Source organism: Oncorhynchus mykiss, chromosome 3 (genome assembly GCF_057628025.1).
Source record: "Oncorhynchus mykiss isolate SJ-2025 chromosome 3, ASM5762802v1, whole genome shotgun sequence".
Classification (NCBI taxonomy): Eukaryota; Metazoa; Chordata; class Actinopteri; order Salmoniformes; family Salmonidae; genus Oncorhynchus; species Oncorhynchus mykiss.
The window spans coordinates 97,734,483-97,757,071 of NC_143024.1; the positions used below are offsets into that span (position 1 = coordinate 97,734,483).

Below are 22,589 nucleotides of genomic sequence, written 5' to 3' on the forward strand. Positions count from 1 at the left end.
TGAACTTTGCTCTGACTTCACTTTTTGGACAACTAACAAGTAGTAAATACAGCGACAGATAATCTTTGCTTTCATCATCCAGTCCTTTTGGGTTGACTCTCAGACACCTGGGCAGGAAACAGAACATTTCTCCTGGTACAGCCAGATCCAGTCATAATTACCCACAAGTTTCCTGACATAAAGCATTGACGCTATAATGAATTGGTGACAGTAGTAACACAGTAAATGTTAATAAAGTTTACCATTTCATCTTGTCGTTGGGTCCAGATGAGAAGGTGGAACTCTTTAAGACCTCCCCCATCTCCTCTCTACAGAAACTGAAGTTGTTGATGGTCCACATGTAGGAGAACTTGACTACTTTCACCTGAAACAAAAAGGCAACAATCACAACGCTTCCATCCATTTCAAAAGACAGCCTGTTGACAAGCTAAAATAAAACATTAATACAGAAAGAGAAAAATGCCAAAATGAAATATAAAGCCAAACAATCAATGGTGATAGGCAGACCTAGTGAACTAATCTACCCAAGATTTCTGCCATGGGCGGACAGTGGGCAGGCATCCAGACAGAGTGGGGCGGAGAGACAGGAGACAGGCGGGCAAACAGACAAACAGACAGACAGGAGGCGAGCAGACAGACAGGAGGCGGGCAGACCGACAGGAGGCGGGCAGACCGACAGGAGGCGGGCAGACCGACAGGAGGCGGGCAGACCGACAGGAGGCGGGCAGACCGACAGGAGGCGGGCAGACCGACAGGAGGCGGGCAGACCGACAGGAGGAGACCGACAGGAGGCGGGCAGACCGACAGAGGCGGGCAGAAACAGGCACCCCTACCTGTGTGTAACACCAGCTCTCTGCCACAGGTCCAGTAGACATGTCCCCTGGTGGAGGAGGGGTAGGAACCCGTGACATGGCCAGCTTCCCCCTCAGCAGCAGCCTTAACACTTAACCTTTCCTACAGGGGAGCAGAGGAGCAGTTAAGACTAAAACACCTTCTCAACCCAACATCAGACTGGGCCACCAGCACTCCATTACCACATCAGACTGGGCCACCAGCACTCCATTACCACATCAGACTGGGCCACCAGCACTGGCTTCCACGCACACAAGCCGCTGATGCAAAACTTCGGAACATCTACATTATAAAAAGTCTAAATCTATTTAAAATGACTTACACCTTCACAAAGGTCTAAAGAAACATGATAAAGAAAATGTAGTCTTTCAGAACAGAATGATAATTCTGAATCTTCCTTATGTTAGGTCCTGATATTGTTGCTTCCAGCCTATAGACAGAGACTAAAATAGGAAGCTCCCGTGCTCAGGTCTGTTGAACACTGGTCCGACCAATCTGATTCCACGCTTCAAGATAGCGTCGATCACGTGGACTGGGATATGTTCCGCATTGCGTCAAAAAACAACATTGACGAATACGCTGATTCGGTGAGCGAGTTTATTAGCAAGTGCATTGGCGATGTAGTACCCACAGCAACTATTAAAACATTCCCCAACCAGAAACCGTGGATTGATGGCAGCATTCGCGCGAAACTGAAAGCACGAACAACTGCTTTTAAAATCAGGCAAGGTGACCGGAAACATGACCAGAGACAAACAGCATAGCTATTCCCTCCACAGGGCAATCAACCAAGCTAAGCATCAGTATAGAGACAAAGAGTCGCAATTCAATGGCTCAGACATAGAGGTATGTGGCAGGGTCTACAGTCAATCACAGACTACAAAAAGAAAACCAGCCCCGTCGCAGACCAGGATGTCTTGCACCCACACAGCCTAAAACAACTTCTTTGCTCGCTTTGAGGACAATACAGTGCCTGACACGGCCTGCTACCAAAACCTGCGGGCTCTCCTTCACTGCAGCAGACGTGAGTAAAACATTTAAACGTGTTAACCCTCGCAAGGCTGCAGGCCCAGACGGCATCCCTAGCCGCGTCCTCAGAGCATGCGCAGATCAGCTGGCTGGTGTGTTTAGAGACATATTCAATCAATCCTTATCCCAGTCTGCTGTTCCCACATGCTTCAAGAGGGCCACCATTGTTCCTGTTCCCAAGAAAGCTAAGGTAACTGAGCTAAATGACTACCGCCCCGCAGCACTCACTTCCGTCATCATGAAGTGCTTTGAGAGACTAGTCAAGGACCATATCACCTCCATCCTACCTGACACCCTAGACCCACTCCAATTTGCTTACCGCCCCAGCAAGTCCACAGACGACGCAATCGCAACCACACTGCACTATCTGGACAAGAGGAATACCTATGTGAGAATGCTGTTCATCGACTGCAGCTCAGCATTTAACACCCTAGTACCCTCCAAACTCGTCATCAAGCTCGAGACCCTGGGTCTCGACCCCACCCTGTGCAACTGGGTACTGGACTTCCTGATGAGTCGCTCCCAGGTGGTGAGGGTAGGTAACATCTCCACCGCGCTGATCCTCAACACTGGGGCCCCACAAGGGTGCGTTCTGAGCCCTCTCTTGTACTCCCTGTTCACCCACGACTGCGTGGCCACGCACGCCTCCAACTCAATCATCAAGTTTGCAGACGACTACAGTTGTAGGCTTGATTACCAACAACGACGAGACGGCCTACAGGGAGGAGGTGAGGGCCCTCGGAGTGTGGTGTCAGGAAAATAACTTCACACTCAACGTCAACAAAATAAAGGAGATGATTGTGGATTTCAGGAAACAGCAGAGGGAGCACCCCCCTATCCACATCGACGGGACAGTAGTGGAGAGGGTAGTAAGTTAAGTTCCTTGGCTTACACATCACAGACAAACTGAATTGGTCCACCCACACAGATAGGGTCGTGAAGAAGGCGCAGCAGCACCTCTTCAACCTCAGGAGGCTGAAGAAATTTGCCTTGTCGCCAAAAGCACACAAACTTTTACAGATGCACAATCGAGAGCATCACCGCCTGGTACGGCAACTGCTCCGCCCACAACCATAAGGCTCTCCAGAGGGTAGTGAGGTATGCACAACGCATCACCGGGGGCAAACTACCTGCCCTCCAGGACACCTACACCACCCGATGTCACAGGAAGGCCATAAAGATCATCAAGGACAACAACCACCCGAGCCACTGCCTGTTCACCCCGCTATCATCCAGCAGCATACCACTGCAGGCTTGCTTCTGAAGCTAAACAGGGTTGGTCCTGGTCAGTTCCTGGATGGGAGACCAGATGCTGCTGGAAGTGGTGTTGGAGGGCCCGTAGGAGGAACTCTTCCCTCTGGTCTAAAATATCCCAATGCCCTAGGGCAGTGATTGGGGACACTGCCCTGTGTAGGGTGCTGTCTTTCGGATGGGAAGTTTAACGGGTGTCCTGACTCTCTGAGGTCATTTATGATCCCATGGCACTGATTGTAAGAGTAGGGGTGTTAACCCCGGTGTCCTGGCTAAATTCCCAATCTGGCCCTCAAACAATCACGGTCACCTAATAATCCCCAATTGACAATTGGTTCATTCATCCCACTCCTCTCCCCTGTAACTATTCCCCAGGTCGTTGCTGCAAATGAGAACGTGTTCTCAGTCAACTTACCTGGTAAAATAACGGATAAATAAAAATAATCCAGAAGGCGAGGTCAGTACAGGTGCATTAAAGCAGGAACCGAGAGACTGAAAAACAGCTTCTACCTCAAGGCCATCAGACTGTTAAACAGCCATCACTAACATTGAGTGGCTGCTGCCAACATACCGACTCAACTCCAGCCACATTAATAATGGAGAAATTGATGTGAAAAATGTATCACTAGCCACTGAACAATGACACTTAATATAATGTTTACATACCCTACATTACTCATCTCATATGTATATACTGTACTCGATACCATCTACTGTATCTTGCCTATGCCGCTCTGTTCCATCACTCATTCATATATGTTTACATGCATATTCTTTATCCCTTTACACTTGTGTGTATAAGGTAGTAGTTGTGAAATTGTTAGGTTAGATTACTCGTTGGTTATTACTGCATTGTCGGAACTAGAAGCACAAGCATTTCGCTACACTCGCATTAACATCTGCTAACCATGTGACCATTAAGAAACGTTTTATTTTATGTAGAAATGATTAACACTAAGATATTACCGAGCCTATATACAGGGGGTACCGGTAACGAGTTAATGTGCAGGGGAACAGATTAGTCCAGGTAATACAGTACAATCATGGAGTAACCAAAAAGTGTTACATAAATATATTTCATATTTTAGATTCTTCAAAGTTGCAACCCTTTGACAGCGTTGCACACGCTTGGCATTCTCTCAACCAGCTTCACCTGAAATGCTTTTCCAACAGTCTTGAAGGAGTTCCCACATATGCTTTTCCTTCACTCACAAAAATCTCACATTTGGACCAATTATGATTTTTCAACGCCGATACCGATTATTGGAGGACCAAAAAAGCCGATTTAAATCGGACGATTTTTATTTTATTTGTAATAATGACAATTACAACAATACTGAATGAACACTCATTTTAAGATTAGTGGAATCTGTGTGGGTAGCTGGACAGGTAGGATGACTGACAGTGAAGGTGAACATGTGGTCACGTGTCAGTTGACAGAGGAATGGATGAGACTGAGGCAGGAATTCCTTTAACCATAAAGTGGTATATTTACTGAGTAGTCTGTGGTGGATTCATGGATGCAAAGAACTTCTGGATCAGATGGAGTTGAGCATGAGAAAGCAGCGAGATCAGGCGATGGCAATTTCCTCCTTTTATGGAGTTGAGATCTGTCTGACATTTCCACCTGACCTAATTAAAGCACCCCTGGCCCAGCTGAGTAAATGGCAATTAATTAAAGGATTATTCCACCAACTCCATGGGCCTTTTCTACACTCATTTTAACTTAATATAAAACATAAATAAAATCAATTTAGCCTCAAGTAAATAATGAAACATGTTAAATTTGGTTTAAATAATGCAAAAACAAAGTGTTGGAGAAGAAAGTAAAAGCGCAATTTGTGCTATGTACGAAAGCTAACGTATCAGTTCCTTGCTCAGTACATGAGAACATATGAAAGCTGGTGGTTCCTTTAAACATGAGTCTTCAATATTCCGAGGTAAGACTTTTTAGGTTGTAGTTATTATAGGAATTATAAGACTATTTCCTTCTATACCATTTGAATTTCATTAACCTTTGACTATTGGATGTTCTTATAGTCACTTTAGTATTGCCAGTGTAACAGTATAGCTTCCGTCCCTCTCCTCGCTCCTCCCTGGGCTCGAACCAGCAACACATTGACAACAGCCACCACATCGAAGCAGCGTCACCCATGCAGAGCAAAGGAAACAACCACTCCAGGGCTCAGAGCGAGTGAAGTTTGAAACACTATTAGCACGCGGTAACTAGCCAGCCATTTCACTTCGGTTACACCAGCCTCATCTCGGGAGTTGATAGGCTTGAAGTCATAAACAGCGCAATGCTGGATGCACAACGAAGAGCTGCTGGCAAAACGCACGAAAGTGCTGTTTGAATGAATGTTTACGCGCCTGCTTCTGCCTACCACCACTCAGTCAGATACTTAGATACTTGTATGCTCAGTCAGATTATATGCAACGCAGGACACGCTAGATAATATCTAGTAATATCAACCATGTGTAGTTAACTAGTGATTATGATCGATTGTTTTTTTATAAGATAAGTTTAATGCTAGCTAGCAACTTACCTTGGCTTACTGCATTCACGTAACAGGCAGTCTCCTTGTGGAGTGCAACGAGAGAGAGGCAGGTCGTTATTGCGTTGGACTAGTTAACTGTAAAGGTGCAAGATTGGATCCCCCGAGCTGACAAGGTGAAAATCTGTCGTTCTTCCCCTGAACGAGGCAGTTAACCCACCGTTTCTAGGCCGTCATTGAAAATAAGAACGTGTTCTTAACTGACTTGCCTAGTTAAATAAAGATTAAATAAAGGTGTAAAATAAAATAAAAAATAAATAAAATCGGCGCCCAAAAATTCAGATTTCCGATTGTTATGAAAACTTGAAATCGGCCCTAATTAATCGTCCATTCCCATTAATCGTCCATTCCCATTAATCGTCGACCTCTAGTTTGGACCATGGTAGTTTGTTGGTGATGTGGACACCAAGGAACTTGAAGCTCTCGACCTGCTCTACTGCAGCCCCGTCAATGTGAATGGTGGCATGCTCAGCCATCCATTTCCAGTTGTCCACAATCAGCCTTTGTCTTGATCACCTTGAGGGAGAAGTTGTTGTCCTGGCACCACACTGCCAGGTCTCTGAACTCCCTATAGGCTGTCTCAGGCTTGATCACAGATAATGATAATGGTGTTGGAGTCGTGTTTGGCCACAAAGTCGTGGGTGAAAAGGGAGTACATGAGGGGACTGAGCACACATCCGAGGGGCCCCCGTGTTGCGGATCAGTGTGGCAGATGTTGCCTACCCTTCCCACCTTGGGGAAGCCCGTCAGGAAATCCAGGATCCAATTGCAGAGGGAGGTGTTTAGTCCTAGGGTCCTTAGCTTAGTGATGAGTCGAGGTCACTATGGTGTTGAACGCTGAGCTGTAGTCAATGAACAGCATTCTGACGCAGGTGTTCCTTTTGTCCAGGTGGGAAAGGGCAGTGTGGAGTGCAATAGAGATTACATCATCCGTGGATCTGTTGGGTTGGTATGCGAATTAGAATTGGTCTAGTGTTTGAGATAATGCCGATGATGTGAGCCAACACCAGCCTTTCAAAGCACTTCATGGCTACAGACGTGAGTGCTACAGGTCGGTAGTAATTGGGCACAAAGACTATGGTGATCTTTTTGAAACATATTACAGACTCGGTCAGGGACAGCTTGAAAATGTCAGTAAAGACACCTGCAAGTTTGTCCGCGCATGCTCTGAGTGCATGTCCTGGTAATGCGTCTGGCCCTGCGGCCTTGTGAATGTTGACCTGTTTAAAGGTCTTATTCATGTCTGCTATGGAGACCGTGATCACATAGTAGTCTGGAACAGCTTGTTGGCCAATGCATGCCTTGAAGCACGCATATAAATAGTTTAGCTCCTCTGGCAGGCTCATGTCACTGGGCAGCTGGCGGCTGGGCTTCCCTTTGTAGCCCGTAATAGTTTGCAAGCCCTGCCACAACCAGCGAGCATTAGAGCCGGTGTAGTAGTATTCAATCTTAGTTATGTATTGACGCTGTTTGATGGTTTATCGGAGGGCATAGTGGGATTTCTTATAAGCATCCAGGTTAGTGTCACAATCCTTGAAAGTGGCAGCTCTACCCTTTAGCTCAATGCAGATGTTGCCTGTAATCCATGGCTTTTGGTTGGTGTACAGTTGAAGTCAGAAGTTTACATACACTTACCTTGGAGTCATTAAAACTCGTTTTTCAACCACTCCACAAATGTCTTGTTGCCAAAACTATAGTTTGTTAAGTCGGTTAGGACATCTACAAGTAATGTTTCCAACAATTGCTTAGACACAGTGAATTTTAAGTGAAATCATCTATCACGATTCCAGTGGGTCAGAAGTTTACATACACTCAGTTCACGGTGCCTTTAAACAGCTTGGAAAATTCCAGAAAATTATGTCATGGCTTTAGAAGCTTCTGATAAGCTAATTGACATCATTTGAGTCAATTGGAGGTATACCTGTGGATGTACACTGCTCAAAAAAATAAAGGGAACACTAAAATAACACATCCTAGATCTGAATGAATTAAATATTCTTATTCTTATTCTTGGTGTTAGGGGGCAGTATTTTATTTTTTGAAAAAAAAAGTTCCCGTTTTAAACAGGATATTTTGTCAGGAAAAGATGCTAGAATATGCATATAATTGACGGCTTTTGATAGAAAACACTAACGTTTCCAAAACTGTAAAGATATTGTCTGTGAGTATAACAGAACTGATGTTGCAGGCGAAAGCCTGAGAAAAATCCAATCCGGAAGTGCCCCAGGTTTTGAAAGCGCTGCGTGACTCCCTATATGGCTGTGAATGTACCATCAACGAGCTTACGCTTTCTACGTATTCCCCAAGGTGTCTACAGCATTGTGACGTAGTTTTACGCATTTCTGTTGAAGAATGGCCGTATCGGGGGCACATTGCGTAAGTGGTCACATGGTGGCTCCGAGAGAGATTCTCTCGTAAAGTGCAGAGGTAGCCATTACTCCAATCGGTCCTAGAGAAAAAATTATTGTCCCGACGGATATATTATCGAATAGATATTAGAAAAACACCTTGAGGGTGGATTCTAAACAACGTTTGCCATGTTTCTGTCGATATTATGGAGCTAATTTGGAATATTTTTCGGCGTTGTGGTGACCGCAATTTCCGGGCGATTTCTCTGCCAAACGTGAAGAACAAACGGAGCTATTTCGCCTACAAAAATAATATTTTGGGGAAAAATCTACTTTGGCTGTCTACCTGGGAGTCTCGTGAGTGAAAACATCCAAAGTTCATCAAAGGTAAACAATTTAATTTGATTGCTTTTCTGATTTCCGTGACAAGTTTACCTGCTGCTAGCAAGGCATAATGCTATGCTAGGCTATGATAAACTTACACAAATGCTTGTCTAGCATTGGCTGTAAAGCATATTTTGAAAATCTGAGATGACAGGGTGATTTAAAAAAGGCTAAGCTGTGTTCCAAAATATTTTGCTTGTGATTTTCACGAATAGGAAGATTTTCTAGGAAGATTTGTCCGTTGCGTTGTGCTAATTAGTATCAGATGATGATAACGTCCCGTTCACAGGCTAGGCGTCACTACAGGTTAAATACTTTTCTTTACATAGTTGAATGTGCTGACAACAAAAATCACAAAAATGATCCATGGAAATCAAACGTATCAACCCATGGAGGTCTGGATTTGGAGTCACACTTAACCTTTCTGATCTCCCCATCCCGGATCCGGGTTCGTGAATACAGACTCAAGCTCATTACCATAACGCAACGTTAACTATTCATGAAAATCGCAAATGAAATGAAATAAATATGCTTGCTCTCAAGCTTAGCCTTTTGTTAACAACACTGTCATCTCAGATTTTCAAAATATGCTTCTCAACCATTGCAAAACAAGCATTTGTGTAACAGTATTGATGGCTAACGTAGCATTTAGCATTAGCATTCAGCTGGCAACATTTACACAAAAAAACAGAAAAGCATTCAAAAAAATAATTTACCTTTGAAGAACTTCAGATGTTTTCAATGAGGAGACTCTCAGATAGCAAATGTTCAGTTTTTCCTGAAAGATTATTTGTTTAGGACAAATCGCTCCGTTTTCTGCGTCACGTTTAGCTATGAAAAAACCCCTGTATCCAGGATTGTGTAAATCTATCAGCAAGCTCATTAGCATAACACAACGTTAACTATTTATGAAAATCGCAAATGAAATGAAATAAATATGCCATCTCTCAAGCTTAGCCTTTTGTAAACAACACTGTCATCTCAGATTTTCAAAATATGCTTCTCAACCATAGGAAAACAATCATTTGTGTAAAAGTAGCTAGCTAGAGTTAGCATTTCGCGTTAGCATTTAGCGTTAGCATTAGCGTTAGCATCCAGCACGCAACATTAACAAAAACATAAAAGCCTTCAAATAAAATCATTTACCTTTGAAGAACTTCTGATGTTTTCAATGAGGATACTCTCAGTTAGATAGCAGATGCTCAGTTTTTCCAAAAAGATTCCTTGTGTATTAGAAATAGCTCCGTTTTATACATCACATTTGGCTACCAAAAAAAATCCATAAATTCAGTCCTCAAAACGCAAACTTTTTTCCAAATTAACTCCATAATATCGACTGAAAACATGGCAAACGTTGTTTTTCACATATCTCTTCATTGATACATCGTTCTTGGACACATGCTTTCTCCCCTGAATCAAATGGTAAAGTAGAAGCAGCTGGCAATTGCGCACCGAATTCGACGCAGGACACCAGGCGGACACTTGGAAAATGTAGTCTCTTATGGTCAATCTTCCAATGATATGCCTACAAATACGTCACAATGCTGCTAAGACCTTGGGCGAACGACAGAAAGTGTAGGCTCATTCGTTGCGCAATCACAGCCATATAAGGAGAGAATGGAAAACAGAGCTTCAGAAATTCTGCTAATTCCTGGGTGATGCATCATCTTGGTTTCGCCTGTAGAATGAGTTCTGGGGCACTTACAGACAAAATCTTTGCAGATTCTGAAACTTCAGAGTGTTTTCTTTCCAAAACTGTCAAGAATATGCATAGTCGAGCATCTTTTTGTGACAAAATATCGCGCTTAAAACGGGAACGTTTTTTATCCAAAAATGAAATAGCGCCCCTAGAGCTCTAACAGGTTAAAATGAAAGTGGAAAACCCCACTACAGGCTGATCCAACTTTGATGTAATGTCCTTAAAACGAGTCAAAATGAGGCTCAGTAGTGTGTGTGTGGCATCCACGTGCCTGTATGACCTCCCTATAACGCCTGGGCATGCTCCAGATGAGGTGGCGGATGGTCTCCTGAGGGATCTCCTCCCAGACCTGGACTAAAGCATCCGCCAACTCCTGGACAGTCTGTGGTGCAACGCCACGTTGCGTTGGTGGATGGAGCAAGACATGATGTCCCAGATGTGCTCAATTGGATTCAGGTATGGGGAACGGGCGGGCCAGTCCATAGCATCAATGCCTTCCTCTTGCAGGAACTGCTGACACACTCCAGCCACATGAGGTCTAGCATTGTCTTGCATTAAGAGGAACCCAGGGCCAACCGCACCAGCATATGGTCACACAAGGGATCTGAGGATCTCATCTCGGTACCTAATGGCAGTCAGGCTACCTCTGGCGAGCACATGGAGGGCTGTGCGGCCCCCCAAAGAAAAGCCACCCCACACCATGACTGACCCACCGCCAAACCGGTCATGCTGGAGGATGTAAGGAAATAAATCACTATTATTCTGACATTTCACATTTTTTAAATAAAGTAGCATTCTTCTTGCCAATGTCCAGTCTCTTGACAACAAGGTTGATGAAATCCGAGCAAGGGTAGCATTCCAGAGGGACATCAGAGACTAACGTTCTTTGCTTCACGGAAACGTGGCTTACTGGAGAGACGCTATCCGAAGCGGTGCAGCCAACAGGTTTCTCCACGCATCGCGCAGACAGGAAAAAACATCTTTCTGGTAAAAAGAGGGGCGGGGGCGTATGCCTTATGACTAACGTGACATGGTGCGATGAAAGAAACATACAGGAACTCAAATCCTTCTGTTCACCTGATTTAGAATTCCTCACAATCAAATGTAGACCGCATTATCTACCAAGAGAATTCTCTTCGATTATAATCACAGCCGTATATATCCCCCCCCAAGCAGACACATCGATGGCTCTGAACGAACTTTATTTAACTCTCTGCAAACTGGAAACAATTTATCCGGAGGCTGCATTCATTGTAGCTGGGGATTTTAACAAGGCTAATCTGAAAACAAGACTCCCCAAATTTTATCAGCATATCGATTGCGCAACCAGGGGAGGAAAGACCTTGGACCATTGTTACTCTAACTTCCGCGACGCATATAAGGCCCTGCCCCGCCCCCCTTTCGGAAAAGCTGACCACGACTCCATTTTGTTGATCCCTGCCTACAGACAGAAACTAAAACAAGAGGCTCCCACGCTGAGGTCTGTCCAACGCTGGTCCGACCAAGCTGACTCCACACTCCAAGACTGCTTCCATCACGTGGACTGGGACATGTTTCGTATTGCGTCAGACAACAACATTGACGAATACGCTGATTCGGTGTGCGAGTTCATTAGAACGTGCGTTGAAGATGTCGTTCCCATAGCAACGATTAAAACATTCCCTAACCAGAAACCGTGGATTGATGGCAGCATTCGTGTGAAACTGAAAGCGCGAACCACTGCTTTTAATCAGGGCAAGGTGTCTGGTAACATGACCGAATACAAACAGTGCAGCTATTCCCTCCGCAAGGCTATCAAACAAGCTAAGCGCCAGTACAGAGACAAAGTAGAATCTCAATTCAACGGCTCAGACACAAGAGGCATGTGGCAGGGTCTACAGTCAATCACGGACTACAGGAAGAAACCCAGCCCAGTCACGGACCAGGATGTCTTGCTCCCAGGCAGACTAAATAACTTTTTTGCCCGCTTTGAGGACAATACAGTGCCACTGACACGGCCTGCAACGAAAACATGCGGTCTCTCCTTCACTGCAGCCGAGGTGAGTAAGACATTTAAACGTGTTAACCCTCGCAAGGCTGCAGGCCCAGATGGCATCCCCAGCCGCGCCCTCAGAGCATGCGCAGACCAGCTGGCCGGTGTGTTTACGGACATATTCAATCAATCCCTATACCAGTCTGCTGTTCCCACATGCTTCAAGAGGGCCACCATTGTTCCTGTTCCCAAGAAAGCTAAGGTAACTGAGCTAAATGACTACCGCCCCGTAGCACTCACATCCGTCATCATGAAGTGCTTTGAGAGACTAGTCAAGGACCATATCACCTCCACCCTACCTGACACCCTAGACCCACTCCAATTTGCTTACCGCCCAAATAGGTCCACAGACGATGCAATCTCAACCACACTGCACACTGCCCTAACCCATCTGGACAAGAGGAATACCTATGTGAGAATGCTGTTCATCGACTACAGCTCGGCATTCAACACCATAGTACCCTCCAAGCTCGTCATCAAGCTCGAGACCCTGGGTCTCGACCCCGCCCTGTGCAACTGGGTACTGGACTTCCTGACGGGCCGCCCCCAGGTGGTGAGGGTAGGCAACAACATCTCCTCCCCGCTGATCCTCAACACTGGGGCCCCACAAGGTTGCGTTCTGAGCCCTCTCCTGTACTCCCTGTTCACCCACGACTGCGTGGCCACGCACGCCTCCAACTCAATCATCAAGTTTGCGGACGACACAACAGTGGTAGGCTTGATTACCAACAACGATGAGACGGCCTACAGGGAGGAGGTGAGGGCCCTCGGAGTGTGGTGTCAGGAAAACAACCTCACACTCAACGTCAACAAAACTAAGGAGATGATTGTGGACTTCAGGAAACAGCAGAGGGAACACCCCCCTATCCACATCGATGGAACAGTAGTGGAGAGGGTAGCAAGTTTTAAGTTCCTCGGCATACACATCACAGACAAACTGAATTGGTCCACTCACACAGACAGCATCGTGAAGAAGGCGCAGCAGCGCCTCTTCAACCTCAGGAGGCTGAAGAAATTCAGCTTGTCACCAAAAGCACTCACAAACTTCTACAGATGCACAATCGAGAGCATCCTGGCGGGCTGTATCACAGCCTGGTATGGCAACTGCACCGCCCTCAACCGTAAGGCTCTCCAGAGGGTAGTGAGGTCTGCACAACGCATCACCGGGGGCAAACTACCTGCCCTCCAGGACACCTACACCACCCGATGTCACAGGAAGGCCATAAAGATCATCAAGGACATCAACCACCCGAGCCACTGCCTGTTCACCCCGCTATCATCCAGAAGGCGAGGTCAGTACAGGTGCATCAAAGCTGGGACCGAGAGACTGAAAAACAGCTTCTATCTCAAGGCCATCAGACTGTTAAACAGCCACCACTAACACCGAGTAGCTGCTGCCAACACACTGACACTGACTCAACTCCAGCCACTTTAATAATGGGAATTGATGGGAAATGTAAATATATCACTAGCCACTTTAAACAATGCTACCTTATATAAATGTTACTTACCCTACATTATTCATCTCATATGCATACGTATATACTGTACTCTATATCATCGACGGTATCCTTATGTAATACATGTATCACTAGCCACTTTATACTATACTATGCCACTTTGTTTACATACTCATCTCATTTGTACATACTGTACCCGATACCATCTACTGTATCTTGCCTATGCTGCTCTGTACCATCACTCATTCATATATCCTTATGTACATATTCTTTATCCCCTTACACTGTGTACAAGACAGTAGTTTTGGAATTGTTAGTTAGATTACTTGTTATTACTGCATTGTCGGAACTAGAAGCACAAGCATTTCGCTACACTCGCATTCACATCTGCTAACCATGTGTATGTGACAAATAAAATTTGATTTGATTTGATTTGAAGTGGTGATCCTAACTAACCTAAGGCAGGGAATTTTTACTAGGATTAAATATCAGGAATTGTGAAAAACTGAGTTTAAATGGATTTGGCTAAGATGTATGTTAACTTCAACTGTACGTACGGTCACTGTGGGGACAATGTCATCAATGCACTTACTGATGAAGCCAATGACTGATGTGGTGTATTCCTCAATGCCATCTGATGAGTCCCGGAACATATTCCAGTCTGTGCTAGCAAAATAGTTCTGTAGCTTAGCATCTGCGTCATCTGACTACCGAGTCACTGGTACTTCCTGCTTTAGTTTTTGCAGAAATCAGAAGGATAGAATTATGGTCAGATTTGCCAAATGTAGGGCGATCTTTGTATGCATCGCTGTGTGTGGAGGAAAGGTGGTCTATTTTTTCCCTCTCTGGTTGCACATGTGGTAGAAATTAGGTAAAAAAATATTTAAGTTTCCCTGCATTAAAGTCACTGGCCACTAGGAGCATTTTCTTGTTTGCTTATGGCCTTTTAGATTACTACGGAAAATACAGATAAATAAAACTCTAGGTAAATAGTGTGGTCTACAGCTTATCATGAGGTATTCTAACGCAGGTGAACAAAACCGAAACGTCTTGGGCCTATAGGCTACCTTTGCAGATTTGGCCACTTTAGTAGCGATACCAACCGTATCAAAACATATAGGTCTATGGGCTAGACTACATAATGCATGCGACTATGATTTGAAGAAGTGGCAAAAAAAATGCATGAACTGTTTCTTGCCTTAGACTGCACCCGCTGGGCATTATTCACAAGATAATATTTTCATCCATCAGAATATTCTCAATTAAATCTTGTCTTTCCATATACAAAATAATATAAGTGTGAAATTTGTTTGGATTTTGAATGGACCATTATCCTGCACCTGTCAGATCAGTTTTCCATTTCTATGTTTGAGCTGCTTTTGAAAGTAAAATTCAAATTGAAAACATTATTGGCATTGGGTTAGAGTTAGGGTTAGCCCTAACCCATTGTTGAATTTGATTTTCATAATGGCAAGCTAGGACTGATGGTTTGGTTTGCTATACTAAAAAGTCTGGTTTACACAGCAACTACTGTAGCTATCTAGTAAACTTGCAAGCTACTTCTACGTACAAATTAACACATTTCTAGTGGCAAATGCGTTAAATTATAGACGTGGTATAAAATGCAACTACACTAGCATGACATGGAACACAACACGCAATGCCCCTGTTGACGATCCCTATTATTTTGTTTATCTTGAATGTGTTTTTTCACTTTATCAGATATATATGGTAATGAATTGAGTCAATTCCTGTGAGAGTTGGGATATACAGTGCATTCAGAAAGTATTCACACCACTTGACTTCTCCAAATGTTGTGTTATGGGCTGAAAATAAAAATGGATGAAATTGAGGTGTGTAGGCTAGTAACACAAATACCCCCTATTGTCAAAGTGGAATTATGTTTACACATTTTTACAAATTAATTAAAAATGAAAAGCAATAGCACCTGACTTGCTGCACCCTCGACAACTACTGTGATTATTATTATTTGACCCTGCTGGTCATTTATGAACATTTGAACACCTTGGCCATGTTCTGTTATTATCTCCACCCGGCACAGCCAGAAGAGGACTGGCCACCCCTCATAGCCTGGTTCCTCTCCAGGTTTCTTCCTAGGTTTTGGCCTTTCTAGGGAGTTTTTCCTAGCTACCGTGCTTCTACACCTGCATTGCTTGCTGTTTGGGGTTTTAGGCTGGGTTTCTGTACAGCACTTTGAGATATCAGCTGATGTGCGAAGGGCTACATAAATAAATTACATTTTGATAGCGTTGAACATGATTTTTGAATGACTACCACACAAAGATAATTGTAAGGTCCCACAGTCAAGCAGTGAATTTCTAACAGATTCAACCACAAAGACCAGGGAGGTTTTCCAATGCCTCACAAAGCACACCGATTGGTAAATGTGTATAAAATATATATATATATATATATATATTTTTTTTAAAGTAGACATTGAATATCCCTTTGGGAAACGAGGATACCTAGTCAGTTGTACAACTGAATTCATTCAACTGAAATGTGTCTTCCACATTTAACCCAACCCCTCCAAGAGGTGCGGGGGGCTGCCTTACAATCAACATCCACGTCAATGGCGCCCGGGGAACAGTGGCTTAACTGCCTTGCTCAGGGGAACAGTGGCTTAACTGCCTTGCTCAGGGGAACAGTGGCTTAACTGCCTTGCTCAGGGGAACAGTGGCTTAACTGCCTTGCTCAGGGGCAGAACGGCAGATTTTTGTCTTGTGAGCTTGGGGATTCGATCCAGCAACCTTTCGGTTACTGGCCCAAAGCTCCTACGGGCCAGGCTACCCTCCTACCGGCCAGGCTACTCAAGCATGGTGAAGTTATTAATTACATTTTGGATGGGGTATCAATACATCCAGTCACTACAAAGACACAGGTTTCATTCCTAACTCAGTTGCCAGAGAGGAAGGAAACCGCTCAGGGATTTCACCATGAGGCCAATGGTGACTTTAAAACAGAGTTCAATGGCTGTGATAGGAGAAAACAGAGGATGGATCAACAACATTACTCCACAATACTAACCTAATTGACAGAGTGAAAAGAAGGAAGCCTGTACAGAACACAAATATTCCAAAACATGCCTCCTGTTTGCAACAAGGCACTAAAGTAAAACTGCAAAGAATGTGGCAAAGAAATGAACTATGTCCTGAATAAATATTATGTTTGGGGCAAATCCAACACATCACTTCGCACCACACTCCATATTTTCAAGCACGGTGGTGGTTGCGTTATATTATGGGTATGTTCGTCATCGGAAAGGACTAGGGAGATTTTTAGGATAAAAATAAATGGAATAGAGCTAAGCTAGGGCAACATCTTAAGAGTACAACCTGGTTCATTCTGCACTCCAACAAACACTGGGAAACAAATTCACCTTACAGCAGGACAATAACCTAAAACACAATGCCAAATATACCCTGGAGTTGATTGCCAAGATGGCGTTGAATGTTCCTGAGTTGCCTAGTTACGGTTTAGACTTAAACTGGCGTGAAAATCTATGGCAAGACTTGAAAATGGCCACCTAGCAATGACAGAGCCTGAATATTTTTTAAAGAATAATGTGCCGATATAGTACAATCCAGATGTGCAAAGTTCTTAGAGACTTACCCAGAAAGACTCACAGCTGTAATCGCTGCCAACGGTGATTCTAACAGGTATTGACTCAGGGGTAGGAATAATTATGTAATCAAGATATTAGCGTTATATATTTCATAAATATTTAATACATTTTCGAATTTTTCTTCCACTTTCACTACATAGTATTGTGTTGATCGTTCAATTATTATTTTTTTTTACAATTAAATCTATTTTAATCCCACCTTGTAACAAAATGTGGAAAAAGCCAAGGAGTGTGAATACTTTGTCCACCCCTATTCTTTGACACCCTGATGAAGGCTGTTGTAGACACAACACGTCTGTGTTCTTTAATTTTTATTCTTGCCATGCATAAGCCGTAAAACATATAGGCTTTTACATTTTTCCACTATATGAGAGTGCCTTGATTACTTCTGTAAGTTTGTTTGCACAAAGGCTTTTCGGGCATTGTTTGCTATCTAGCATCAACTTCTTGTTGATCTATAGTATTTCATAATCAAAGACCTCATAGATTTACTATAAACCGAAGAACCTCTGTGTCTCTGCATTTGCAATGATGTCAGTACATTTGGTAGGCTAATAATGACCATCAGAGTGCAGTTTTGGAGAATCCTAGTTAACGGTCAAGTGGAATTTGACACCAGTGACTCATGACTGCCGGTGTGGCGACAACACTAGCCCCCAGACAACACTAGCCCCGTCTCAACAGTCTCGTCTCAACAGTCTCGTCTCAACAGTCTCGTCTCAACAGTCTCGTCTCAACAGTCTCATCATCATCTAGCTGTGTTTCATGTCTCAACAGCTCTGGAAGACAACACTGATGTTGAGCTGCCCTGTGACAACTGAAACTTTCAAACTTCTGCTTGCTTCTTATTTGCCCAGGCATACTATTCTAATTAAGACTGGTGAGGACAACAAAACACACCCATCATCTTATTTAGACTGGTGAGGACACCAAAACACACCCATCATCCCTAACCCTTCTTATTTAGACTGGTGAGGACAACAAAACACACCCATCATCCCTAATCCTTCTTATTTAGACTGGTGAGGACAACAAAACACACCCATCATCCCTAATCCTTCTTATTTAGACTGGTGAGGACAACAAAACACACCCGTCATCCCTAATCCTTCTTATTTAGACTGGTGAGGACAACAAAACACACCCATCATCTTATTTAGACTGGTGAGGACACCAAAACACACCCATCATCCCTAACCCTTCTTATTTAGACTGGTGAGGACAACAAAACACACCCGTCATCCCTAATCCTTCTTATTTAGACTGGTGAGGACAACAAAACACACCCATCATCTTATTTAGACTGGTGAGGACACCAAAACACACCCATCATCCCTAACCCTTCTTATTTAGACTGGTGAGGACAACAAAACACACCCATCATCCCCAACCCTTCATATGTAGACTGGTGAGGACAACAAAACACACCCATCATCCCCAACCCTTCATATGTAGACTGGTGATGACACCAAAACACACCCATCATCCCCAACCCTTCATATGTAGACTGGTGAGGACACCAAAACACACCCATCATCCCTAATCCTTCTTATTTAGACTGGTGAGGACAACAAAACACACCCGTCATCCCTAATCCTTCTTATTTAGACTGGTGAGGACAACAAAACACACCCGTCATCCCTAATCCTTCTTATTTAGACTGGTGAGGACAACAAAACACACCCGTCATCCCTAATCCTTCTTATTTAGACTGGTGAGGACAACAAAACACACCCGTCATCCCTAATCCTTCTTATTTAGAGTGGTGAGGACACCAAAACACACCCATCATCCCTAATCCTTCTTATTTAGACTGGTGAGGACAACAAAACACACCCGTCATCCCTAATCCTTCTTATTTAGACTGGTGAGGACACCAAAACACACCCGTCATCCCTAACCCTTCTTATTTAGACTGGTGAGGACAACAAAACACACCCGTCATCCCTAATCCTTCTTATTTAGACTGGTGAGGACAACAAAACACACCCGTCATCCCTAATCCTTCTTATTTAGACTGGTGAGGACACCAAAACACACCCGTCATCCCTAACCCTTCTTATTTAGACTGGTGAGGACAACAAAACACACCCGTCATCCCTAATCCTTCTTATTTAGACTGGTGAGGACAACAAAACACACCCGTCATCCCTAATCCTTCTTATTTAGACTGGTGAGGACAACAAAACACACCCGTCATCCCTAATCCTTCTTATTTAGACTGGTGAGGACAACAAAACACACCCGTCATCCCCAACCCTTCATATGTAGACTGGTGAGGACAACAAAACACACCCGTCATCCCTAATCCTTCTTATTTAGACTGGTGAGGACAACAAAACACACCCATCATCCCCAACCCTTCATATGTAGACTGGTGAGGACAACAAAACACACCCATCATCCCCAACCCTTCATATGTTGACTGGTGATGATATAATACAAAATCCACCAGACTATGAATAACTTGATATGCATTGTAACATATCCACTACGTTTCTATCATGGCGTTAAGTTGGTAAGAAAACAGACCTTTCGAACTTGTACTGTACTCACCAGCAGATGTTGATAGGAATGCTTATATTTCATGCTATTGATGGGAATCCCATGTACGCACCTCAGGACAGGTGATCAAAGTAATGGTTAGAGATCAGAGTTCCCTTGGACCTAGGTTATCACTGACTGCTTCATGGTGCTGTCTGGAGATCCCACTCTGAGGAAAGAACATAACCAACAATTAGACACTTGTTGGGACAAATAAAAAATAAACCCTTTTGTCATCTGGGCCTGAAAAATAAGTTACTTTGAAAAAGCAGCAGTGTCCTGACATGGCTACAGATCAACCAACACCCTGATAATAACCAACATAAATAATGGCAGAATAAGATATATAGATATATAATAATATTCCATATATCTCGTCATATCTCTTAGAAGCATGTAGGACTTGTCAAATGACACAGCTGTAGTCTGATGTTTTGGAGCAAGCTAGCTAGCTAAAGTTACTGGATGTTAGCTCTCAAAATGTTCACTTAATGTTTACCTGGGATCCCACATAAAACATAATTGTAGCTAAAAGCTTTTATGAATGTCAGTTGGTGAACAGTGAGAAATAGTTTGCTTTATAAGTGCCACATCTTCCAAACAAAAGTAGCTAGCCAGCTAAGGACCGGTCTCTTGTCCTTACTGACATGTCAGCTAACAATATAGCCGGATAGTTTATCTTTGTTCATCCTTTTGTTTTAGGACAAACGTACAATATGACAATATGCAGCCAGAAGATGTCATCTTTATCGGTGGTTTGTGTTGGCTAGCTAACGTTAAATTAGCTAGATTCAAAATAGCTATCTAGACTGCCCTCTAAACTAGTTAAACTAGCTAGCTTGATAAATGTTTGGTAAACTGGCGAAGCTGTACTATGACTATGTACTGTAGCATAGCACGCTAGCTCACGTCGAAAATAGTTGATTCCTCTGCGAGATAGCTATCAAAACTCCAACTAAATAACTGGTTGACTAACTTAACGTTAACAATAACACGGTGGCACAACTAATGGCCAACTGGGAAGTGTAGTTAGCCGCGTTAGCTAACGCTGGCTGTTTGACCAGGCCTGGCTAGCTAAAAGCAGCTTTAAAATCACTGTTGTTATGTTTGACCAGGCCTGGCTAGCTAACAGCAGCTTTAAAATCACTGTTAATCTGATTGGTCAAAATCAGGCTTCGAAACAAAGGCGCCTCAGCACATTCTGGGAAACACTGGTACCAACCACTAGTACACTAGTTACAGATGCTCAAATGCAAACACAATGATTGGTAACTGAACAACACGACTGGTTCGATAATAATGTTTTATGGTTAGGGTCCAACAAAATGCTTATTCTAATGGAAAAGGTTAGCTAGCTAGGGGAAATGGGAAAAAATAATATTTTTTTTACTACGAACCTTTCATTTCCATGCTTCCACTAAATGCAACGAATCGTATCTCAGCCGTTCATTTCACCATCAGTTATTTTTGCTAAACAATGTAAAACTGCGTTTGAAACATTCTAGATACGCAAGATTTATAGCTATATGTTTTTCAAAGTCTACCATGCTAGGCTAGTTGTAGCTTTGTGTGGTGGCGGCAGATCAGCTAGCTTCTCCCTGCAGACAACGCGTGCGCGGAAATGGCAAACTTCCTGGTGTCATCAGCAGGTGATTTCTGTGGTGTGTTTTAGCCTGCTCAGCCCTCGTGCCGCTTTCAAAACAACTGGCCACTCGGAACAATACAAGGTCAAGTCATGACGTCAGTGATCTTCAGGTCGGAAAGTTGGAGCTCAAGAAAGAGACCAGAGTTCCCGAGATGGAATTCCGAGTTGGATGACCGACCGTTCAAATCAAAATTTTCCCAGTCGGATTTCGCTTTTTCCGAGTTCCCAATAGTTTTGGACGCACTGAAGTCGGAATTCGGAGATATCAGAGTTACCAGTTGTTTTGAACGCGGCATCACTCAGTGGAGGGAAAATGACTAATTTGTCATATTTAAAAAAAAAAGATATATATATATATATTTCACCTTTATTTAACCAGGTATGCCAGTTGAGAACAAGTTTACAACTGCGACCTGGCCAAGATAAAGAAAAGCAGTGCCACAAAAAACAACAGTTACACATGGGATAAACAAAAATACAGTCAATAACACAATAGAAAAATCTATATACAGTGTGTGCAAATGGAGTAAGGAGGTTAGGCAATAAATAGGCCATAGTATTTGTGTTAACTGAGTCTGCCAGATCAGAGGCATTAGAGGACAAGGGATGTTCTCTTGAAAGGTGTGTGAATTGGACTGTTTTCCTGTCAAATGTATGGAGTAAAAAGTACATTATTTTCTTCAGGAATTTAGTGAAGTAAAAGTCAAAGTTGTCAAAAAATTTTAAATAGTAAAGTAAAGTACAGATACCCCAAAAACGGCTTAAGTAGTACTTCAAAGTATTTTTACTTAGGTATTTTACACCACTGGCATCACTCTATTGTTCAATGTGTTTGTAGCCTAAAATGTTACAAGCATTAAAGAATGAGGGACCTGCAGGTAAATACTCTAGTCTTGTGAAAGTACTACTATGAGTTGGAGCGACAACATTCCTTCAAATTTTAAGTGTCTTCTAGTGGTTATTTTACTGGCAAACAAAATAAGTCCAGTTTATTGGATTGGAATCCCTAACTGTGCTTTGTTTGCACGCAGCCCTCCTTTCTTTTATCTCCTTCTCTCTCCCTCTGACATCACTCGCATAGTGAACAGGAAGCAGATTGGGTAATGCCGCTTTCAAGACAACTTGGAACTCAGAATTAACGAGG

General features: G+C 43.4%; 1 protein-coding gene across 5 annotated transcripts in view; it reads right to left on the reverse strand.

Annotated features, from left to right (window-relative positions):
- The window catches only part of LOC110516753 (speckle-type POZ protein-like A), a 72,106-nt gene extending 50,416 nt beyond the window's left edge, over positions 1 to 21,690 (reverse strand). Inside the window, exons 1-5 of one of the 5 annotated variants that reach the window (XM_036973567.2) lie at positions 21,198 to 21,690; positions 19,874 to 19,969; positions 834 to 954; positions 243 to 364; positions 1 to 107 (exon numbers count right to left, since the gene is read on the reverse strand). The exon at positions 1 to 107 is cut by the window's left edge and continues 45 nt beyond it. In XM_036973567.2, coding sequence (XP_036829462.1) covers positions 1 to 107; positions 243 to 364; positions 834 to 911 — 307 coding nt within the window. In that variant the 5' untranslated portion in view covers positions 912 to 954; positions 19,874 to 19,969; positions 21,198 to 21,690. Of the gene's footprint in view, positions 133 to 242; positions 365 to 833; positions 955 to 19,812; positions 19,970 to 21,197 lie in introns of those variants that run through there. The other 4 variants (XM_036973566.2, XM_090230520.1, XM_090230519.1 and 1 more) reach the window with 4 other exon arrangements.
- Positions 21,691 to 22,589: the final 899 nt, after the last annotated feature.